The sequence below is a fragment of the Dicentrarchus labrax genome, unplaced genomic scaffold (assembly GCF_905237075.1).
Source record: "Dicentrarchus labrax unplaced genomic scaffold, dlabrax2021, whole genome shotgun sequence".
Taxonomy (NCBI): domain Eukaryota; kingdom Metazoa; phylum Chordata; class Actinopteri; family Moronidae; genus Dicentrarchus; species Dicentrarchus labrax.
Genome location: NW_026136717.1, coordinates 12,346,960 through 12,371,696, shown reverse-complemented (window position 1 = coordinate 12,371,696; position 24,737 = coordinate 12,346,960). Strand labels below are relative to the sequence as shown.

Below are 24,737 nucleotides of genomic sequence, written 5' to 3'. Positions count from 1 at the left end.
CCATTTTTGAAGTTAGTCAACATGTGTGATTGTGACTGATGGTGACTGATGAAGGATAATTAGTCTCAGGTGTGTTCCTGTTCACAGCCACAGGAAGAAACTTTTATCAGAAGACACCACAATGCCTCTTATTTCCATCTACTTTACAGTTTCTCTTTATATTCTCTGTAAATTAGAGACAATCCAGTGCTACACTTATCAAACCAAACCACTTTTTCTGTCTTTCTCTGACTTGGCTGCGCTTGAAGCAAACTCTTTGGATCAGACAAACAAGCCAAACTCTCACTCTGGAGATCACAAAGTCAAGACCTTTGTGGTGAAATGTCACGAGGACAGCATTGAGGTTGTGATGAAAGTTTATCTGTTTGACCCTGTCCTGCCTGTGGAGCCCGAGCGCTTCAGGCTCGGACCTGCCAGTGTGGAGCAACATCACTGCAAAGCCAAAGTGTCTGGAAATGGAGAATACGTCATCAGAGCGCCTCTGACTGACTGTGGCAGTAAAATGATGGTTGGTGAGCCTCTTAATAATTAAACACATAATGTTTGTTTTACAGAAGGGGCAAGAAAAATGACATAAACCTGTGTTATAGGGATCATTGCTGCCTAATGCTGCCACCTAGTGGTTGTAGTTTAATAGTGCTGTTATATGTAGTTCACCCAGAGTGCTGTGCTGTACAACAACCTGCTGCTCTACTCTCCTCCTCCAACATCAGCTGGAGACATGTTTCATGGAGGAGAAGCAGCTGCTGTTCCAGTCCAGTGTGAATATAGAAGGTACATTTACACACACAGAATGGTCTCTAGAGCTTTATATGTGTTGCTGATGCTGTGTATAGTTGGTGAAATAGCGAGCAAGCTTTATTCACGTGCAATAGAAACATTTTTTACATGGAAAGAGGGAGATAGAAGACAGAAAACAGCATATATACAGAGAAAAAAGTGTAAAAATCTACTAAGTTAAAGCTCTAAAATGTAGAAAAGCCATTGAAACACTGACTTTGGAGAATTTTCCAGAGTTGAGGAGAGCTGCATTAGTTTTTTAGCTTTAAAAGGATAGAGTCACATTTTTTTTTCAAGCCTGGTGTAAAACAATACTCGATCATTTGAAATATCTATATGATGTCTATAAACTGCCATGAAGAAATCCCTTCTTAATGTAATTTTAATGGAAGAAAGGGGACAAAACAGAGGTCAGAGGGCATAAACCTGACCATGTAATACTTTGTATATCAAGAGTAAAAATTTAAAAAAGTAAAAAAATTAGCTAAATTATAAACTTGTGTAATGTGTGAACACTGTCTTTTTGTTGAAAGCGATCTGGATCCTTTGGAGTCTAGATAGTGAAGATGTTTTAAAAATTAACATTTAACTTTCATTAGTTCCTTTGCTCGGTAAAGATAATTTTCCTCCTGTTTCCTACTAGTTTCTGTAATAAAAATGATCTCTCCTGTGATTATGTTTCCTGTTTGAAACCCCTCCACCTTGCAGGAGGTACACCGTGAGCAGCAGGGCCCTGAAACCAACCTGGACTCCCCTGATCTCCATCCAGTCAATGCGCCTCCAGCTGGACTTCCACCTCAGGCTCATGACGGGTGATTTAAAATTAAACTACTATTATATTTGACACTGAGGACAATTAGTGTTGAATGTTCCTAGTTACAGCTCTGACCCAAAAAACCTTTAAAATATTTTGTGTGTCTCGTCATTCCTCAGATGACTGGAGCAGTGAGAGAAAATCATCTGTTTACTTCCCGGGTGAAACAGTCAACATGGAGGCCTCAGTTGATCATCATCCTCTTCCTCTTCGTCTGTATGTAACCAGCTGTGTGGCTACTCTGACCCCTGATGTGAATTCATACCCCAGATACCCCTTCATAGACCACCACGGGTGAGTACTTTGTATCTTTAATGTCTACAGTTGTTCCTCCAATTAGTTTTCCAAATTAAAACTACTTCCTTTGAATCAGTTTTTAGTGGCCCAGGTTTGCTTGCATAAATCTGGTTTCTGTATCCCATTCTTATAAAATGCAGCCAAATTACTGATGTAATAAATGCTGAGGGCAGAAGTTAAATCTGATAAGGATGTGTGTTCTTTCCAGATGTTTTACAGACTCCCAGCTGAACGGCTCCAGCTCCCGTTTCCTGCCCAGAGTTCAGGACCAACTCCTCCAGATCCAGCTCCAACCTTTCCTCTTCCACCAGGACCACAGACACACTGTCAGCACTGATTTCACATGTTTTATATATATATAGTTATCTATGGTATAAAGAAAAATACCTCAGCATGTGTCATACTGTCTCCTATAGATGTATATAACATGTTACCTGGAAACAGAGCCCATTTCAAACAGGGACCCAGTGAAAAGGGCTTGTTCTTTTATGAGCGGGAGGTTGGTTTGGTCTTCTTTCTGTCCACCATTAAATATAAATACTTAACTTATTCTCAAAAAACATGTGACATATATAAAAAGGTATCAAAAATGTTCTCAATCTGTCAGGTGGAGGTCAGTGGATGGTGATGACCGTGTCTGTGAGAGCTGCCGCAGTGCCAGGTCCGACCACAAGAGGGCACTGAGGAGCAAGCACAGGCAGACTGTATCTGATACAAGTATGTTGTGTTTAGGACTAAATATTGTGTTTATAAAATGATCAGCTGATTAAAGTAACTCATATTTTCTGTCCTTGCAGAGTTGCAAATGGGAACCAGTTTGGGTCCAGTGATATTTCTGAGTACAGTGAGGAAACAGAAATATCTGTATTAAAATAAATGAATCTAATAAAAACTGTGTTAAAGCGCTTGTCACATGTAAGAAAATATATTATATTATAAGTTATATTTTTAAGTGCAGACTAGAGGCACTAGAACAAATTCACCATTTATAATACATAATAATAAATAATTATTACAATAATTGCACAAAGATTAAAACCGTTCAGAGCTGCAATGAAAGAAAAAGAAAATTAATTGAAAATAATCCAAAATAAAATACCCAACAATAATATAAGATAAAAAACAAAAACTATTGAAAGAAATAAAACAGTGTGTTTCCATGACAATAGACAGTGGACACCAAATTTTGTAAAGTGTTGACTGAAGCAGCAATGTTATCTTAATACTAGGAATGTTGCTTTTACTCTTTATGTTTTAACATCAATGTGTTTCCAACACTGTAATGAAACTCAACTGGATCAGATCGTCTATCTATTAATCAATAAATAGTCTCCAGGTGTAATAATAACAGATAAATTACTACATCCAAAAATAAAACCCGTGAATTCCTTACTTTCTTTGTAATTTATTTAGGCTTTTCTTTTCTCAGGTTGTGGTTTTGTGTATTTTGCTGAACTCTTCTGTTTGTCTGCGGTCTGATTTTCCTTCATCACTACAGGATGAATTATAACTTTATTTTAGTCATCAAAGTCTGACTGGTGAGATCAGTCGAAAAAGGGAAATGTGTAACCACATGTGGTTTATTTTTCAACCTTGCGTAATAGACCTTTAAATATCAACATCTGTCAACACTCTTCTGAAATAGATTAAATGCAACTTTGTTTGATGAAACTCCACTAAAAGCCTCAATACAAAACATTCTCCCCCCATTACATAGGAGGGTCACCGAGTGTTGACTGTGGTGGTCATTTTGTTCACTTTCGAAGCTTCCATTTTTAATCTTTAATAGTTTTGAGTGTTTCCTTTTATTAGAGCTGCATTTCTTCCAGTTTGTTTCTTGTTTAGCCGTAAAACACAAATGATCCGGGAACATTTACCCCAAATAATACTGAGAAGAAGTTACTTAAAGTCCGCCTCCACTTAAAAATGTTTTTTTTTTCTTGTTCCTTTAGTCTGATGTTTAAATGATGTCTGTACAGAGTTTGACACCAGAAGAATGTTTTCACATTTATCTACTGAAAGTAGAAAGTTTCTCTGTGCTCAGTTAAAATCAGATGTTAACGGGCAGGATTTGTGACATCACAAATAGTTTGACAGTAACATCCTGGTCAAGTAAGAACTTATACGGGTGTAATGTAGAAATCTGAAGCCGCCAGTGCACAGACACTGAGAATGGACTTCACAGTGAAGGAGGAGACATCTTGTGTCCAACAGGAAAACTTTAGAAATGAACAAAATTAACATATTTATAGATTATGACATTTTTAATGAGGTAGAAGGAGTTGATGCCTTTTTAAGGATGTGGAAATTATCCATTTTTATTGGAAATCAGACACACGTTATTGTTCCAAGCAGACTGTTAAAATATAATATATGTCTGGATGTGGATAATGGACACAAACTTTTATACTTTATGTACAAACAGGTGGTTGCTCTTGGCTAACAATGCTCCCTTAGACTCTTCGCTACAAAATGCCTGTTGGGATTCATGGATTTCTAACTCGTTACGAGCAATTTGTTTTCTACCTTTGAGGACAATGTACAGTCATATCATCATCAGCAGAAGGTAAAACGTTCTGGACATTTTACACATCTGTTCTCCTGACCATTGATCCTCAAACGCAGCAGGTTAACTTTGCGGTTTATTGGAGTTTTCCTTCACTGCGGAACAACAATCTGCTCCACATCATCCAGCACCTGTCAACACTCAAAGACAAAGTGAGGGGAAAAACAAAAACATTGCATTTGGATTCATGGCAACCAAGATAATCTTCCACAATCGTTTATCTGCCAACTATGTTTTAGAGCCAAAGCTGTCAGTCAAGGTTGCATTTTTTTTTTTTTCAAGAAAATGTTCTTCTTGCATTAAAACAAACAGACAAAAAATCCATCATAGTTTAGAGATTAATGTAGATTTTTGAGGTACAATGATGCCATTTTGTGTCCAGAGGTGATCATCCGGATGAGTCGATAAGAAAAGCATGTTGCAATGTTCATGTCAAAAGTCTGTCCATCATTTCCTTCCTCTCCATACTGCTGTATACATTGGAGAAGGTCAGAGGGGAGGGAACGTGATCTCCTTGAAGATCTACTTAGATGAGGGGGAGGAAAGGGGGGAGAGATCCCTGAAATGGACAGGACATGTGAGATACATCTCTAAGTTAATAGAGGATCCTCTTACAGCTTCTGAACCTTGATATACCAAAGTAAAACACACACTGAATGGTGTTCATTTCTTTACTCTAATTGTTATTTCTTTCATTCCTCACTGCGGCAAAATTATGTCTCTCTTCCAGGAACATTTACAAATTAAACATAAATCTGCAGGTGTCATGTTGAACTGCCTTGTTTCTACCAAACACTGGTTTGAGACCAGGGCCTTTCGCCATTCTTCTATGGGGTTGTATTCTGCAACGACAATGCTAGATGTCATTAAATCTGCTCCTTTAAAACCACAACACAGTAGCTTGGATCATTAAATCTCCTGTGTTGAAGTCCAATATTTTGTTCTCATCCATTGAACTCGACTTCCTGCCTACAAGGACTTTGTCGCTCCATAACAACGTCACCTAACTTCCTCTTTTACTCATAATTACTAAGGCTGCTAGAGGACTTTGTTATTTGATCATAAATATATGCCTTGTGTGGGCACTTGACAGTCTCCAAGATATTTAAATTTAGTAGCTTAATCAATCTTTTCAACCCTAGATATGAATGTAAAGACTGAGGGGCTGTAAAAATAGGTTTTGTTGTTAGCTTTACAAGTGCTAGCTCAGCCGTTTTTGCATTTATATACAATAGTGTCATCAGCATATATTCTCAGTTCTACCCTGTGACACTGCTGTGGGATGTTATTAATATAAAGACTAGACAGGGGGGCCTAACAGTGATCCTTGAGGTACACCCGGTATCTTCAATTCATTTTATTTTCCTCTGAGGTAAAGATCTCCTAACGAAAATGGACCCTTCTTGTAAGATTAATATTCTTCTAAATTAATTCACTGTTCCCCTTTTCCTCATTCATTATATTGAGAGAAAATTTAATTCCAGTTAATGTCAGTTCACTTGAATAACTGTTTCTCATTTCAAGCCTTTATAAATCAACATATCTGTATCTTATCTAACTTTCATTGCTTTCCTTCATGCTGAATCTGTGTCCTTTATCAGTTTCAATTTATTTTCATTAAACCAGAGTAGACGACTTTTACTCTTCTCTTCTGGACATTTGCTGTAAATCTTTATCTTTTCTTCCATTACAGAGTTATTTCTACTTATGTGTTACAGCCATATTTCAGATCATCAGACGAAAGCACAGCCTCCCATTTGTGGTACTAAAAGATGCATTTATGTGTTTCTTTGCTGCAGTTGAGAAATGAATATACACTGTGGATTGGGAATATATATATCATTTACATCTTCACTTTTATATCTGATCATTAAACTGAACTACAATGTTATACTGTAGCACTTTCAATATATAAGCACAGCTAATCCATCAAACAGACTCCCATGTATTGTGAAATCTGCTCTTATTCTGTCACGGTGGCTTAATGTTGACTTTTATAATTACACCTCCATGGTATTTTGTTTATTATGATTTCAGTCTCTCAGCACACTCTTAGCTGCAGGGTGCAAACTTTGGCAGCACAAAGCACCTGTCAAGGACCACCTGAGGTGTTTTGTTAAACAGCTAAACATTTTCTTATATCATTTTTAGGGAGGGTTTCTGTTATCACTTAGTATTTGTGTTGTTTCAATTATTCATTAAATGGTACCAGTTTAGTTCACCTCCATCTCAGCTCACTGAAATCTCTTGTGTCTTTGTGTTTATGCTGCCAAAGTGCAATATTGACGCATAAACGTGCTATTTTACCCCTCAATTTACTTTATTGCACTTGTCCTGCATCCAAGGATAGCATTTCTTAACTGCACTGTAACTACACACACACACACACACACACACACAAAGCACAAAGCACAAAGCACACCTGGGGAAACATTCCTCGAGGGAAGTCATCAATCAGTTTTATGGCTTTCTCTGGGAAAGTTTCCTCCTCTCCAATCAAGCGTCTTCCCTCCCTCCACCTCGATTCTCTTTCTTATATTTCCATCTGTATCAGTTTTGGTTCACATCTGAGAACCATCCACTCGAGCCAATTAACTTCAACCATTTTTCCTATTCCACTGAGGGATAATTGGAGCAAACTGGAGGGGGAGATCCTTGCCTGGATGATATGAGATAAGACTTGTGCAACTGGCTTTCCTCTGTGTCCTCAATTTTGCCCGCCAGTGGTAATAAACCTGAAGTTGGAGGATCTGCACACACACAAAAAAATTACCCTCGACAAGCCATGAAATATTTAATTGAGTCTTAAAATTCCAATTTTCTTTTAAAGAGGGAAAAACTGCCTTGAAAGTTGAAAAAAATGCCACTTGTCTGTAAAAGCAGATCAACCTGTTTCCAGGAACTTTTCCCCCTCAAGTGTGTTGACATTTTCTCCAGAGCTTGCAACAACCAATACAGTAAAATGGCCTATTTTCAGATAAATGATGATACTCTGCGTGCCAACAAGAGACTGTAATGTGTTACCAGTAGTGGGAAGCTTTCAGATCCTTTAATTAAAGCCCCTGAAAACCTATTTCCTCAATTAGCTCCTTATTATGTGCAACAGGATCCTACAAGAACATAAGAGTTCCTGCCAAAGTTTAAATTGAGAGATTTTTTCTTATTTATGTGTCTGAGCTCTTCTCACTGATTCTCTGTGGGGACAAGTTGATGTCTTTACTTCAGTGCACCAATCAGGATTTAGCAACAGTTTAATGAGTTTGCTTTGTTGCCCACAGTCCTGATTTACAGTTAAACTCTTAATGATAATTAAATATGTTTTTCATTTTCAGCTTTTAATAAAAGCAGAAATTCCTTGTTAAAAATATACACAAATTATCAAAAGAAAAAGTACTAATTATGAAAAATAATAATTTTCTGAATGTATTATTATTACTACTACTAATGTATTAACATTAAAGAGGCAGTTTAATGTTGTAGTTGTATTAACTGAATCACAGTGATGGAGGAAGCATTCAGATCCCTTAACTTATTATTACTTACAGATATATTAGCACCAAAATGTACTTAAAGTACTTTAATTGCAGAAACATAGCCCATGTGCTGCATTTTCTGTTTGCACATGGATCATGTGGAAATCATAATATACAAAGTGGAGTAAAAAGTGCAATATCTTCCTCTTTATTTTATTTTTATCTAATTATGGCCTTTGAGTCAATAAAGGCCTACTTTGGTAGTTTTTACTTTTACTTTATTAAAAAAAGACCATATGCACAAAAACATTTATCTTAAAATGAGAGAAGATTACTGTGTACTGTATCAATAAATTGTCAAACAATAAAACATTCTGTACCTATTTCTACATTAAAAATACGTATTATATTATCTACTAATCATTTATTGACAAAAAAAAGTCAAGTCAAAGGCGAGTTAGGAGCAAAAAGTAGGAATCAACATTAAAACTACCCAAAGCAAACGTTATCCAAAACATTTCAAACCTGAAATCAACAAGGAATTGAACTCTTAAAAAGGTTATCAATCAGTTCAACAGCGCCCTGTTTGAGTCTGATCGATACATTTTACCATGTGAGGCAGTCTGGCAGAGGTGCGCTGTGCGTCGAGCAGGATGTGACTCCTCTCGATGGTGGGAGCACTCTTGGCTCACTTCAGTTACTATATGGAGAGACGCACCTCCCAGCTGATCCCGTTAATTTATCTCCCCCCTCCTCCTCCTCATCTTCCTCCTCCTCCAGTACCCGGTGTGTTGCCCCCTCTCGGTAGGTTTGTCTTCTGCTGCGCTCCTCTCGCAGACGCGCTTGGAGCTGGATGTCCGGACACTTGCTGCGCGTCTCTTCATGATCAGGAGGAACCGCAGGAGCAGGAGACGTAAGGAGAAGGAGAGTCACTGGGACGCACATGGTGAGCTCTGCTGATTTATATCTCCCTGTTTCTCAATGTTTATTGGCTCAGACTCTTTAAGGTGTTTGTGAGGTTTTTTTATTTTTTTTATCTCTGTTGGAGTCGCGCGTAAAGAGCGAGTGATCTTGTATTTCTGTCGCTGTAAAATAATACAAATAAGGCAGAAATGTACTGAAATGTGTTTGTAAAATGCATCTTGGAAATTGCACCAGAGGAGGTTTTATCACCATGATGCGTTTTCTGGTCTAAAAGTATCTAATAATTTACCAAACGGACAAAGTAGCCCGACATCGCTGCTCAACGTATCTCTAGAAATTCTACCGACAGGCGAGACTTGAACCTATTTCTATTTCTTATTATATTTTAAAAACATAAATATTTGGTTATTTATGTTTATTCTACTGTATCAGACTGATTATACTGTTTGGACTAATGGGCAAGTTTGCTGTAGTCTTATTTATGTTTTCTAAATTATAAAAACTCATGTCAGTATAGATCCAAAGTTGATGTTTGAACGTTTTTACTTTAAAAACTAACTTTGATTTTCCTCATAACTCCTTAGATTTAATAACTTACACAAATTGTTGCAGCATGGGATAATCCCACCTTTATTATGATATAACTGTAAGACATTTAAAGAATATAACTTGTCTTTAAGTCTTGTTGCGGATTAAATAAAAAATAAAATGTGAGAACATAAAATATGAACATAACAAGCGGCACCAGCATTAATTATAATTAGCTGGCCTTAAATTGTAAAAACAAAAAATCTGTAATGCCAAACACACACGAGACTAATTTTCCAGACTTTTACAAAGTTGTTTGATCAAACTGTGATAGCTTTGACACTGTAAATATTATTGTTCCTCTCTGTGAGATAAAGCTAATTGACTGCAGCCAATTTCTGCTCAACAAGTGCAATTAGCTCTGGAATGGAGGCAATTAGTCTCCTGCCAAAGTAATCAGACTAAACATGATAAACATTTGCGTTTAATGAACCGAGGCGAGTGAATCATTATTCTGAGGTTCATAAAATGCAACGCCCGCAACCTGCGTGTGACTGCGGGCTGTTTTCCTTTTAAGGTCCGTCTGTAGTTAATTAGTTTCCTTAAAATCCCTTTACAGCCCTCGTATCCGTGAGAAAATATACCGTATTTCCTTTAATAGACATTTAATGCAAATTGCTCATTTTCTTTTTTTTTCCAAAAAGGGCGTATATATATATATATATTTCTAACTACAGGCCTTTAGTGTGCTTAATGAAAAACTGCTGTTATTTATTTTCTATAATCTGATGACTAATTTATTATTACAGTTGCCTTTAAAAAAAAAAAAAAGACATGTGCTTTGTATTTGTTTTTGGTGTGTTTGTGATTTTATTTTACCTCTTTATTAACCTCCTGTCAGATATTGTGTGGATTTAATTGACACGCAATTAAAACCTTACTTTTATTTCCATCATGCCCGAGGTTGTCTTTGGCGTGACTGCAACGTGGAATCACAATGATTTCATTTCCATCTGTTTTTCAATATCAACATGTGAGTTGGAGCTGCTGGAGAGCGTCTTGCCAACTTGTATGAGGCTGTAAAGGGGGGAGAATTGACAGGAAACTCGCTTTCAAATATCAAGTGGGTAACATGTGTTTTTTTATTCAAAAATGAAGTAAGCATGGCTCACGGGTCAACGCAGAGGCAGAGACACCCTCCTTGTGTCTGTGGAGGTACAGTTGGCCCCTGGGGGCCCCGCACATGCACCGGATTGGCAGTTTGTTGGAGGTGCAAACGTGAAGGACAGAGGCCTTTAGCTAAAGATACAAGCAGTGATAATCCATTTTGTGCTGTCTGTTGCTTCCACCTCCTGGGCTGCCCCACTAAAATTAGATTATTACACCTAAAACAGAACTCCTGGAATCTGCTCCGTGTGGAATAACACACACATGGGCTTCAACTGTGCAGGCAGGAATGCAGTTTGAGAATACAGACCGCATACGTAGCCTCTCTCTTCCCTCCCGAAGCCCAGTGTTGTATTTCTGACCGGCTGAGGACAATTGCAAATTAACAAAGGTGTCAGTGTGGTAACATGCACCAACAGGTGCCTTGGTTCAGCTTCAAACATGTAGAGCTTATATAATTGATCATATTTATTTAAAGGCTCCGTGTCTTAGAGCAGAGTTGCAATGTAGAACCCTGGGAAATCTTCCCAGCGACTATCAGCCTGATATAAAACTGCCTCTTTAAACTGCGCTGTTTATTTGTGCAAAGGGCTATTTAGTCTTTTAAAACTCATCACCGAGCAGGAAAGCAATTTGAATTTAACATATTTGCCTCCGTCCTGCTGGCAAGGGCTGCTGTCCATGACGAGGAATGTTAAAATGTGTGAGACAGGCCAAATCCAGCTCATCTGCTCACCAGAACAGCTCCAGAGTCAGACAGGCCCACAGCTCTAAAGTGTGAACAGGCCAAAGAGAGTTAACAGGTAGCAAGAGAGAATACCACACACCAGACGTTATACGCTTTATTTCTGCAACTTAAAGTCCCACTAAATCCCAATATATGAGTTTGTTACTGCAGAATAAAGCTCTAAAATGTACATTTATAGGTGAAAACACTGATAAATTCCCATATTGCTACTCCTCAATGCATGTGCTTTCCTCTTTGATTCTCTGCCTGGGAACCGGCATTAATAAAAAAACAAATAGACTCAGAGGTACCACAGGACAACATAACTACAAACACATACAAATAAAGATCTCTGATTGCTGTTTTATTACCCCATGGAGTCACATTTCCCTCTGATAACCTCGCCATACTCATAAAAATACAAGTACTAGTCAGTATAATACTGACGGGGTCGTGAATACTTATGCAAACAAGTATTTAATATTTGCAATTAATATACGTGACATTGGTACGATATGATTTCCCTTTGACATTTGTGTTTATTAGCGTCAGAGAAGCTGCATTAAATCTTCTTTGATTCAATGTTGTAAGACAATAAATAATATTTGTTATAGCCAACGTATATATATGCACAAATTCTTGTTACTTTAGCTCTTCCAAACCTTAAAAACAATCCATTTGTTTTCCTTCCCGACTTTAACATTTTGGCTCTCTCAAGTTCCTGAAGACATATTTCAGCATGATGAAGAATAATAGAAGCAGAATTACATTAGGAAAATAAATAGGGACTGCAGAGCACGAACATGAGCGTCGCTTTCCTCGCTCTCCTCTGTTCGACTATGCTGTAAACATGCCCCCAGGTTGTCAGCAAGTATTTTTCCAGCCCCTTGCCAGCCAAGCATAGCTGCTTCTAAAGATCACCCGCCGGAGATGTTGATCTCATCTTACCACTATTTGGCTGTATAAGCTTTTTGAAAGACAGAGATTGCTGCCAAGTTATGTCAAAACTTTTTCTCTGAAACTTAATGTGTCCAAAAATTTAGGCATATTGGTATTTTTTTAAGGGTTGTTTTCTGTCATTCAGAACTCAACTTGACATTTGCTGGGGAGAAAGAAAAAAGGGGTTTGGAGGCTTCTTTCAGACACATGCGATTTGCAGTCAATATGCATCAAACAGCACTTTACACTGAATGCCGCTCATCTATAACATGTTCTTCCGACACCTCGGCTCCGTGAATTTATGGAAAGCAGGAGAGAAAAACCGTTGTAACCATATCCGGTGGGTTACGGTGCCGGTGCCAGACAGATGATCTGGTTTCGGAAGAAGAGAGAGTCTGGATTTGGCCTAGAGGGGCGCATTAAAAACCTCAGGGGCCTCTCTCAGATGAGCATCCATTTATCAAAGTGGTTGTAATGGGCCGATGTTTAATTAGTCATGTAATGTGACAAAGACAAGAGCAAGTGCATGTCATGGGAATGTTAAACAACCGCCCCCTTTCTCTTCTAGCCTCGTGTGTTTCACTTGTCCCAACCCTGAACCCCCGACCCGCCTACGCTCATTCGTCATTCCTCATCCTGAATTCTTCCAGCACTTCTCTGAATCCTCTAATAACCTTTACCCTGCTCATAATCCCTTTAACACTGCCTTCCCTTCTTACACAGCCAGGACACTGACACCACATGAAACCAGAGACCTAATTAATCACCCGATCAACTATAAGTCCTGCTTTTATCAGTGCGTTCAGGTTCCCACAGGGCATGTCTCGACGCGTCAGGAATGACCAACCGAGGCATTCTGGACCCCAGGAATGTGGCTTGGTGGCACCAGGGTCACAGTCAGACCGCTCATCGCCACAGTCTGTGCTGGTAGCGTTTCCTGTAGCAACACCATCAAACAGGGTCGCCTGATATGCCTGATCTTGGCTTTTGTCCTCACAACCAGGTTTGGTTGATCCACTTTCTAGCACGTCTTTGCCATGCTCCCGACCTCCAAAAGCGGTTTGTCAGAGACAGTCGAGGGGAGTGCCACAGCCTCCTCTCAGGCCCCTCAGAGCTGTGTGGTCCCTGAGGGAAGCCTCATATTTCGGTCGTTGGCTAATTGAGCAGGATGACGAGGCCGGTGAGGCTCTCAGCCCCGTCCTCTCCTATGGGTTTGGTTTATGCAGCCCTGCTGACTTTGCTGTCAGTGTCAAACGCTTGTTAGGACATCATCAATCTCGCAGCAGTTAAGAATATTCCCAGAACAGAATGAAGGGGGCAGGTGATAGATGGGCAGGGAGACGTAAGGGCAGAGGCAAAGCTGTTTGAAAATATGGAAGGAAGGTAGTTATGGGTGAGAAAATGACAGTCCTGTTGTGGAGGAAATAAACATGATTGACACAAAAAAAGAAAAGTGGAAGGTGTTGAACCTTCTTTGCAAGAAACAAGTAAAAGAAGTGATTGTTGGGAATTTGCTTCTGGGCCTCTTGTGAGCGGTAAAAACTAATAAATCACTGGTTCCACAGAAAGTGCACGCATTGTTCGTTTTGTCCACATGCCAAAATTAACGCTCTAGGGTATCAAATCTTTTGACAGAGGAATAAATTACACTCATCACCAGTTGTAACAGACAGGAAGGGATTTGTCCACACTGCAGACGTACACAAGTCTGTGTTTGTCTTTACCACGGAAGTATCCATGTAGGGGCTCAAGCCGAACACACATTTCGATCTATAAATCATTTTCTACCATCCTAAAGACTAATCTCCAGCTCCTTTCGTTCCCTCCCCTCATTTTGTTCTTTTTTCTCATACCCTCTTTTCTGCTCCATAACACTTCACGACGCTCATGCTCAGGCATGTCGCTCGGCTGCAGCACTGACCGACGGTAAAGTGATTTGAAAAGGGAGAGCCATAAACGTGATGGATGTGGTCCAGCTCTGGGTTTAGCCCCAGCTGTCGGGCATGTTTTTTGTCATTTCAGACAGACCCGCTGGGTGCGCGCCCTTCTTCACCCGCATTCATCCACTCTTTTTCAGGGTTGAGGGAGTTTGAAGACGAATATGTTCTTAAGGGCTGTCAAGGTCACAGGTTCAAATCGGTGGCCGACACTACTGTGAAGATCGGAGATTACATTTTTACAGGATGAGATCTTTACTAGTATCCACAGAAAGCCAATAAGAGCAGTTAAAGTGATGCAGTGAGCTGGTATCGTGTGTTTTCAATAAAGACACAGGTGGTCTATCTTAGATTTCCTTCTCTGGCTTCAAATTCAAGTGATATAAATCAATCAGTTTATGTTCTTTTTTTCTTGTTTTATGATCTAGATCCCATGGTTTTCTCTTTAAAAATCATCTTTTTTTCTTCCACAGGCTGGATGACATGATGTTCCTACCCTTTTCCCCTCCCCCCTCCACCTCTCTCTTCCCTGTTTTCCTTCTACTCCTCCTTTTCCTCCCTCCATCCCTCGTCTCCTCTTCCCTTTCCCACACCCCATTGAGCTGGACTTCGCCTCATGACCCCTGCTACTACCTAGACGGCCGCCCGCGACACTGCCTGTCAGAGTTCATCAACGCCGCCTATGGCATCCCAGTAAATGCTAGCCACTCACTACAAGGGTCTGACTATGACAGCAACATCACCACCTTGACGGACCTCCACAACCTCCACAACCTCACCTGCTGGATGGCTCACAGAGGTACTGACACCGGAGAATGGGTCCTCACGCTACCTCTGGGCCGCCGCTTTGAGATCACCTACATAAGTTTGCAGTTCTGCCAGCAAGGGGAGCCATCAGACCCCATCTCCATCTCTATCCTCAAGTCGATGGACTACGGGCGCACCTGGAGGCCGATGCAGCACTACTCCAGCGACTGCCTTGGGAACTTCGGGCAGCCTTCCCAGACGGTGGCCCACACAAGGCATCAAGAGACAGAGCCCCTCTGCTCGGACCCTCGTCCCCTGCAAAAGCAGAGGGGCGGCATGGTGCTGGCCTTCTCCACCCTGGACGGACGGCCATCCTCTCCTGATTTTGACCACAGCCACACCCTCCAGGACTGGGTGACGGCCACGGACATCCGTGTGGTTTTCCACCAGGTGTCCAAAGACACCAAGGTGGGCAACCCAGGTAAGAAAGAAGAAACAAGATGGCGTGAAGGTGCAGAAGATGACAGAGGGACTGGGTTTCTGAGGTGGAGATCGGGCTACAAGGGCCGCACTGGAGATCAGGACAAGTTAAACACAGATAATACACTGGCATTTTTTGACAGGGAGGTCAAAAACTCAGAGATAAGAGGGAGGAACAAAGGGGAGAAAGGGGACAAACATGGAAGGAAGGGTCATTATAAAGGGTCAGGTCAAGATGGACACAATGTGACCAGCAAGCAAGGCAGCGATAGACTTAGCACGGACACGCTCACCTCTTCAAAAAAAAGCGGGAAAGGCAGAGGACGTGGCCGCAAGAAGGACAACAATCATTGGCTGCCTTGCCCCAATGGAGGTTGTAATTGGACAGTTGAGGGGCAGAGCAGGAGCAACAAGGGGCGGGAACTGAGGAAGAGGAGGAACAATAATCTCAACACCAAACAAAGCTCCAGGAATTTGCAGGTGACCCCACCGGCTGCCTTAATCTCCGCTGCCCGAGCTCCTCTGGCCCTCTCGGACCTGCAAGTTGGCGGCAGGTGCAAATGTAATGGACACGCTTCCAGGTGTCGTCGTGACGACACAGGCCGGGCAGTGTGCATGTGTGAGCATCACACGGCGGGGCCAGACTGTGACGTGTGCGAGGATTTCTACTGCGACAGACCATGGCATCGGGCTACACCCACACACCCAAACCCCTGTGTTGGTGAGTCCTGCACCCTGATGCTGAATGAATATTTTAGAAATAGTGTAAAAAGTGTTGTTTTTATTAGTTTTTACATGAAAAAATAAACAAATGTAACACAAATCATACTACAATAGGCAGAAAGTAGGGAGTATATGGATTCATATGTATATTAATTCTCTTCCCAAACACTTGCAAAAGGTAAATATATTAATCCAAATAAAAGAATAAAATATCTTCACATAGTAAACTGTAAATTCTTCTGATAATTTTATAAGATTTTATTTAGATATCTCAAAATATACATACATGAACATAGACAATCCTAACTAACGACCAACCAAAATAAGACAATAAAAAGACAAAACAAAACATTTCACATCAAACAAAGAAGCTCAACATCAGTATCTTCATATCTGATCAACTTAAATGAAATATGTTAAATATAAATCAACATACATCTCATAACTCAAATACATCTCCTCACCATTTAGTACCGCCATCTTTTATCCATCAAAGGCCAACATATCCTGACTGTTCCTACTGTAGTCTGGAAGAATACCCCCCAAAAAATGGATTCCACATTTTCCATAATGCAGTTGCTTAGTGTCTTTCACTGGATGGTAAACAGACATGTCTTTCAAAATCAATATCTAGACTCCAAGTACTTGTCAAGATTACATCATCTATTATATTCTCAGATGTTAGAAAGCTCCTCCAGAGCCACAGAAGCAATAATACACTTAGTGTATTTGTTGTTGTTGAACCAGTGAAAGGACAATAAAGTCAGTAAAGAAGATGCCGTGACACCGGGCCCCTGCCCACATGATGTTTACGTTTGTTACTGTCAGAATAAACAGAGATTGGGGGTTTAAGGCTCCAACCGGGAACCCGGAACATCCCTGGTTCGAGTCTGAGCCAGAGAGAGAGAAGAGAAGAGAGAAGTTGCATGTCAAATCCTCATCTCTCTCTCCCTTCATTTCATCCCGTCCTCTTTCTGTTGTCGACTCTCGCATAAAATCCCCCAAAAATAAAAGAATAAACACAACAATGATAGCACCACTTACATAAGTATTCCTCCTGTGTTTCCCAACCCCTGAACCTGAAAGTTAAAAAGGAGCCAATTCAAAACACTGGATGTGAGATCTTATGTTGTTTATTTTCTTCATTTGTATAAATTATTTCTCTCCCTCGTCCAGCCTGTGAGTGTAACGGTCATACAAACAAGTGCCGCTTCAGCATGGAGGTGTTTCAGCAGTCGGGTCGGCGTAGCGGAGGCGTGTGTCAGAAGTGTCGCCACCACACGGCCGGACGCCACTGCCAGTACTGTCAGAACGGATACACCCGCGACCACAGCAAGCCACAGAACCACCGCAAGGCCTGCCAACGTCAGTCATTGTGTGTGTGTGTGTGTGTGTGTGTGTGTGTGTGTGTGTGTGTGTGTGTGTGTGTGTGTGTGTTTGGGAAGAAGGAAGTGTATTCTTGTTTGTGTATTTGAGCCTTGCACGGTTGAATGGCATGTAACCTTAATAACTAACTGTGCATTCCTGGAAGATGAAAAGAAAATCATTGTGTGTGTGTGTGTGTGTGTGTGTGTGTGTGTGTGTGTGAGAGGCAGCAATTACATCCGTCTCTGTGTGTGTTTGCACGCACACTGTGTCTCTGTCTGAGCGTACACAAGTGTTTATGGGGTGGTTACATTGTGAGATTGAACAGCTATTCCTGTTAGCCATACGCACACAAAAACACTCACAAGCCCCTTCTGAGCTGCCACCTGTATCCCCATCGTTACCACCGGTTGGCATCTGCCACGACCCCTGACCTTTGACTGGTCACATGTCCTAAGTGACTGTGACACTCTGGCATGCTCATGTGGAAGCTCGACCAGCGGCCTAATATATCCAAACTTAATGGGCTCTCTTTGAGCTTGACACATGGGGGTGTAAAATAAGAGCAATGATTAAACGTTCCCATATTTTATCACCTTTTATGCACCAAAACTGCGAAATGCATATCCTCCACCTCGCAGTCTCACCTCTCAGCTTTAATTTATTGATGCTATATTTCACTGAGTTACCCTTTAGAGGGCAATTACTCATTTTATGTTTGGACTCATTGTAAGGATTTGTCTAAACATTACCAGAGTGTGAACAGAGCTGCTGAAGTGTGGCTTCCTCTCGCTATCTGTCTTCTCTCATCGGGTCTTATCCTGTGATAGTAGAGGTAAATAAAAAGCTTTGCGATGTAAACCATGGCAAATCCAGGGAGTAATCGTTATACAGCATCTGAACAGCCAACGTTAAAGGACCAGTGTGTAGAATTTAGTGGCATGTAGCAGTGTAAAACCCCTCGCCTCACCCTCTCATCCCAAGCGTGTAGGAGAAACTACGGTGGCTGGGAAACAAGCAAAAAAACATGAAAGGATTGGTTTCTGCCAATAGATCCTCCTAAATGTTACACACTGGATCTTTAAGGGGGGAAAAATTTAATTTAGATACAGGGCGGGTCTCCAGTGATAGCGATAGAAATAAATCCAGGACCTTTTGATGTTGCAGATATGTCAGTGTTTCCAGTAAATCAAACCAAATCATCCGTGCCACCATGTGACATTCAGCTGATACCTCTGTGGAGGAATTTATCCTTGTTTACCCAACAAGTGAGCTACAAAATAGCTTTTATGGAGTTAGTAGAGGTGTCTGTTCTCAAGGACACGCTCTCAGGAAGGGTTCTGTCAGGCAGGATTAAACCTTCGTCCGGTCTCTGACGGATGGTCTTTTTAATCCTGTTTATTGACCTGTCCGTTCTTTGTGCGGTAGTCGCAGACTTGGACACACGTTTTTGCTTAGTATATCTTTAACTTGTTTTCTAGTTGTTGTAACTCGATGCAGTCTTCTCTCTGAAGCCAGGGCAACTCAACCAAATAGTGATGAAACATATTCGCATGTGGAAGCTTCCTAATACAACTACAGTCTTCTACGATTGGCCAACATTTATTGGGTATCTGAACCAACCACATGGCTACTTCTTTAAAGTCGCACTACTTAATATTTTTATACTAACAATGTATCCAATGACTATGTGTCATGTTAAAGGTGACAGTTCCCACAGGGAAATATCACCAAACTCTGCAGCTCTGCAGAGCATTTTAGCATCTTTCAGCTCATTAATTTGGTTTTACACCCTGCGACTTTACTTTTAGCTCATGGCTCTGTTTCCAGCAGGCAAAGTTAGCAACTAACAAATGCACACAGTGGAGCATCTAGAAGCTTAAGAACCAGATATTTCCCTCAGGAGTTGATGGAGACCAAAACAGAGGAAAAAAAGAGGGTGAATATTGGACATACAGGTGTCAGATGGAGATACTAATTGCTGAATTACGCATCTGTTTGCATCTCTGTTAAATGTTTGTTTTGCTGCCCCAAAGTGGCCAGAAAAAAAACCAAAAATGAATTATTGTTGCTTTAACCTCTAGATTACAAAAAGTCTTCTTGTTTTCTTTTTTCAGCGTGTCAGTGCCATCCTTTGGGAGCAGTGGGTCACTGGTGTAACCAGACATCGGGTCAGTGTCTGTGTCGAGAAGGGGTGACCGGCCTCAGGTGTAACCGCTGTGCCCTGGGATACAAACAGGGCAGGTCCCCTCTACGGCCCTGCATACGTAAGTCAACCACCACCATTAATGTCAGTTACTTAGCTTTAGCAGTAGTTACTTGTTCTGACTCTGAGCTGCAAAGGCAGAAGCACGAGATGTTTTAGTGCTGAAAAAAGTTAGAGGAGGTCTCTTTGACTGCAGCCTTTACCTAACCACAAACTCTTACCATAAAGGGGGCAGATGAGATATGCTTTATGTAAATCTGTAAATAAGGCATTTACAAACATCATCAGATCAGAAACTGAGTAAATGACAATCTGTTTTGTTCTTTAGGTCGAAGGTTTGAGTCTAAAAGTTCTCTAAAGCATTCGATGCGCGCCACCCTGCTAAAATTAATCAGACTTTTAATAGTTTGTTGTCAGTCATGGCAAAGTGACCTCTCGTCTCCTTCAACTTCATTACTTGTGACCCAAATGGATTAAACCTCCTATCAAGCTCTCTAAGCCTTTATCAAGGAGTAGCTCAATATAAAAGGGGCCGCTGCTGTCCAGACTAATTTGGCCCGATCTCCCAGCGTGTCCCCTGTTCATCATCCCTAGAGACGGTTTCCATAGCAGCGTTAACATGAGCTGACCGCTGCAGGGAAACCTCATCTGCAGCTGATCTGGGATCAGCATCAGATCAAGTGGATTGTTGCTACTCATATCTCTGAGCCTGGCCAGCACCGAACCTCAGCCACGAGCGCTAATCCAAGTGCACTTCCCCGGCTAATCGTACGAGTGCCGACAACTACACAGGCACTGACGCTGCGTAAGCCCCAATCAGGTGACATAGGGAGCCAGCGGCGGCGAGCTTCACACCTGTTGTGCAGCTCAAAAACGCCCCCCATCACAGGGCCCAGACTCATAACTCTCCCAGTGAAAGGAGTGAGTGAAAGAAAACCTTGTTTGTTTTTACTGCCAGACCATCTCAGGCTATGTATAGCATCTCTTACACTACCCCCCACTACCACCTCTAACACCTCCTCTCATCAGACAGACGAAAAGGCATGCAGCAGCCAGGCTAAACTTAAAGTTAACTCCCACTGAACCTTTTTGTCCACACCTTGAGGAAGGACAGGAAGTCCACAGAGTTAAATATGTGTCTCTGCTCTCTCCTACAAACGCAAACATGTGATAAAGATTGAGAGAAAAGAGAGACAACTATACAGCTAACGGCGAGACAGCTATATGAAGGGAAAGTTAGCTGGTGAGATAGCCGCGACTAGGATTGAGTCCTTACTGCAGGCCTAACCTTAGGCCCTTTGCTACTTGTCGTCTTCCCTCTCTGTCTGTCTCCCCACCTTCCTGGCTATCTTCACCTGTTATTCCACATAATACATCGAGGCTGTCACCAAATGCAACTACGGTGGAGAAAAATCCTTGCTAAACACCTGCTAAGCTAACACAAATACCTTAGATAAAGCAAGAGAGGGATAAGTATATGGAGGGAAAGCTAACTGGTGCTTTTATCCAACATAACTAATGTTAGTTTACCTGATTTCAGTAGCTGTCATCTCAGTTTATATGATTATTAAGTGGAATTTATGCTATTTCAGCTTCCTTTAATTCACATATATAAAGATAAATAAACAGTAAAAGGACAAACAGACACAGACTCTGAACTATGGAACATAAATAATCAAAATAAAGTTTATTTTCTTTAACAAACTATTTAAAGTGGACAAAAAAAGATGAATTAACACATACTGCATTTAATCCCTGTGGTTTGAAGATTATCCAGAGTCAGATTAGGTGTTAGATTATTGACCAACCAACTAGATATTAGTTTGGTTGTCAGATTTATAGTCATGTTGTCTTTTTTTAACTCATTAATCAGATATGTATTGGTTTAAATCATAATTTTGCCCATTTTATACTGAACTTTTTAGGCAAAGTTTGTACAAGTTTGGCTTCTTTTATCAAAAGTAGCAACATTAAGACTCAGCTATGATAAATACACATGTATTTATCTCATTTTGACCTCTCACATATACTTCATGTACATATACACACACACACAAACACACAGTACAGTGTTTTAAAAGTGGGGGACAGTCAGCTGGGTGGGGGTGTAGGGTGTCACTGGCCCAGTTTTGTCAGAGAGGACAGGACACGGACGGAGTGTGAACTTGATGAAATATGGCAGCACTGTCACACACACTTTTACAAGAGGCCTGGATAATGTATGTACAGACGAACAGGTTGTTCATTTTCCATCTACAAGCTCACAAACACAGAGTCAAGCAACTTTATTAGCCTCTGTTTAATGTCTGAGACAAAAACCATACAAGAAGTGATGGTCTGACCTTATTAAATTAAGTAAAGCTTGTGTCTGTGTGTGTGTTCAAGTGTTTCTAGCCCGTAAAAAAGGACCACACACACACACATACGCGTTTAGACACACACACCGAGCGGCATTCAAGCATAGCACACATAACACACACAAACGACAGCTCATGTAGGTGCGCTGAAGCTTCTCTGTGTATGTGTTCCTGCCACCTGTCTGAAGATGGGTTTATGTTTGCAGGAATTCAAGAGGTCGCTCCGACCCCGGTGTACCAACCTCAGTACAGCATAGGTGAGTAAATGTCTTTTATATTTCAACATCAATCAATAAATACATCTGATTCAGTTTGAGGTGATCGTTCCTCGTGGTCTCTTGTTTAAAACTGTTCTCATTTTCCACAATAATTTCACATTTTTATATTAAAAAGGAGCAACAAGGAACTTTTATTTTTTGCTGATTCTGGCGCCCTCTGTGGACGACAGCAATAGTGTTTGCACTGCCTTGTTTAATTGATTTCAAGGGGAATCCGACCCAGTGGCAGGCATTAAGAATAACTATATAAAACTAACTTATGTAGGTCATATAGAGGCATCAGTATTACACTGAGACTGTTTCATAACCAGTTAATATACAATATATTCAGTATGGTGATGTAACGTTTTCTACAATCAGATGTTTCTGCTCAAATCAGTAAGCAAAACTTTTACATATGGCAATATTGGATTTACATAATTTTTTGCATCAATGGGATGTATTATAATATATATATATATATATATATATATATATATACATACATATACATACATACATACATACATACATACATACACACACACACACACACACACACACACACATATCACCTACCCCTATTGTAAGTATTTATATATTATAATACTTATTGTTCTGTCTGACTGTGTTTCACTCCTTTTCTCTTATTTGCTCTTTATTTTAATTTGTATTTATCTCTTTTGATCTTTTGTAAAATCACTTTATAGCTATTAGTTTGAAAGAATTAGATTTTAAAGTGAGGAATGTGAGAGAGACTCAAAATGTTCAGTTACTTTCACTTCGTGGAAAAATGCATAATACCATAATAATTAACTCAGATTTTTTTTCTGATGTTTTTATGATGAATCTAGAGAAGTGCTTTAAATCTGTACATGAGGACACAGTAACAGTTAACAGTCCTTGTATTGAAGCTGTTTTGGGAGCTCCTGCTGTAACTCTCCATGCAGTAGCTAACCACTCCCTCCTAGTGGCAGCTTGAGGAATGTCCCACCTGCTGCAGACGAGTCATCTGTTAGTAACCGGATACTGTGATGACAAATAGAAGCAGCCATATTGTAATTAGGGGAAAAGACATGTGCTGATGTGCTTGCTATGAAATGATACCCTCTCATTTGATGCAATCTCCCTCCCTCTCCATCTCTGTTATAGCCGAGGAGTGTGTTTCATACTGCCAGCCCTCCCAGGTTAAAGTCAGGATGAACCTGGAGACTTATTGTCTCAAGGACTACGGTTGGTTATTATTATTATTATTATTATTATTATTATTATTATTATTATTAGTAGTAGTAGTAGTAGTAGTAGTAGTATAAAAATCTAGCAAACTATAAAGTAAAATTATTTGAAATGATTGAACCTACTTTAAATCTGATGAATGAAACCTAATTTGTGTCACATAAAACCTAAATATTTAAAGTAAAAATTTAATTATATAAAATCAATTATAGAAAAATAAAATGTATTAAAAATGTTTTATCTCTGTGTCCCTCAGTGCTGAAGGTGCAGGTGAGAGGGATGGAGCGTTCAGGTCCCTGGTGGCAGTTCTCTATCTCAGTCCAAACGGTCTTCCGCGTGGGGTCCACCTCCCGCGTTCGCAGGGGCCCCCACTCCCTCTGGGTCCCCGACCGCGACCTCGGCTGCGGTTGCCCCGCCCTCCACGTGGGCCGGACCTTCCTCCTGATCGGTGCAGAGGAGGGGGAGCGGGGCTGGGGTCCTGAGGAGAGTCGCCTGGTGGCGGACCGCTCCACTCTGGCCCTCCAGTGGCGGGAACACTGGAGCCCCAAACTGAGGGGCTTCCGGGGGCAGGACAAGAGGGGCCGCTGCCCGCTGAAATCCCCCCACGACTACCAGCACCACCAGCATAGAGAGGAAAAAAAACCCCAGTCTGGGTACATCCCCCCTCACCTGCTGACTGAGAAAGACACAGAGCCTCACAACGTGGACACACACTCTGTGACAGTGGACGACACTCACACCTCCGAGGTGCCGCACACACACTCACACACAGACGGCGAGGTTAAATCCACAGACACGACCCCCTCAACAACCACCCCTGCTCTGGTGTGCTCTACTCAAGGTGCTGGGTGATTTATCCTCCACCTCTTTGGACATTCTGCAAAACACCTACAAGGAGGAGAGGAAAGTTCTCTTTTTCACAGTGTTTTCCTGAAGGTTTCAGGAGACTTTGCTTCCATCCCAGAGAAAGATTAGTGCTCATCTAAAAATGTGAAGGAACACAAGTTTCCTTGTGTGTTTTTTTGAGAGCAATTTTCTGCAACAAAGCTCACTGATGATGAAAATATTCAAATTGGTGCTATGTGAAATATTACTAATAGTAGTAGTAATTTTAATATTTTCTACAAAAGATCCTTCTGAAAATTAAAAGTCTGACTAAAAGAAACTGAAATGCCAGTATGCAGTATTTTGTCTTATAAAGATTTTTTTTTAAA

At 40.8% G+C, this 24,737-nt stretch overlaps 2 protein-coding genes across 2 annotated transcripts; both read left to right on the top strand.

Moving 5' to 3' along the window:
- Positions 1–21: 21 nt before the first annotated feature.
- On the top strand, positions 22–8,890 carry LOC127349602 (zona pellucida sperm-binding protein 3-like). Its single transcript, XM_051375467.1, has 9 exons — positions 22–31; positions 249–508; positions 662–774; positions 1,489–1,592; positions 1,714–1,888; positions 2,100–2,217; positions 2,308–2,390; positions 2,499–2,608; positions 8,739–8,890. Exons 1-9 carry the CDS (start codon positions 22–24, stop codon positions 8,888–8,890), a joined length of 1,125 nt encoding a protein of 374 aa, XP_051231427.1.
- ntn5 (netrin 5) lies at positions 8,679–24,737 on the top strand. The gene is made up of 7 exons (XM_051428836.1): positions 8,679–8,876; positions 14,626–16,100; positions 17,279–17,467; positions 19,585–19,734; positions 22,237–22,287; positions 23,440–23,520; positions 23,780–24,737. Exons 2-7 carry the CDS (start codon positions 14,636–14,638, stop codon positions 24,373–24,375), a joined length of 2,532 nt encoding a protein of 843 aa, XP_051284796.1. The 5' UTR covers positions 8,679–8,876; positions 14,626–14,635; the 3' UTR covers positions 24,376–24,737.

What these genes read in the sequence shown, in the direction of transcription:
- LOC127349602 (XM_051375467.1), top strand. An exon ending in GTCCAGTGTGAATATAGAAG is followed by an intron (nt 775 to 1,488) that starts GTACATTTACAC and finishes TCCACCTTGCAG; the next exon opens with GAGGTACACCGTGAGCAGCA. An exon ending in CCACCTCAGGCTCATGACGG is followed by an intron (nt 1,593 to 1,713) that starts GTGATTTAAAAT and finishes GTCATTCCTCAG; the next exon opens with ATGACTGGAGCAGTGAGAGA.
- ntn5 (XM_051428836.1), top strand. Translation starts at nt 14,636, where the DNA reads ATGATGTTCCTACCCTTTTCCCCTCCCCCCTCCACCTCTCTCTTCCCT. An exon ending in ACACCCAAACCCCTGTGTTG is followed by an intron (nt 16,101 to 17,278) that starts GTGAGTCCTGCA and finishes TCCCTCGTCCAG; the next exon opens with CCTGTGAGTGTAACGGTCAT. An exon ending in CCAACCTCAGTACAGCATAG is followed by an intron (nt 22,288 to 23,439) that starts GTGAGTAAATGT and finishes TCTCTGTTATAG; the next exon opens with CCGAGGAGTGTGTTTCATAC.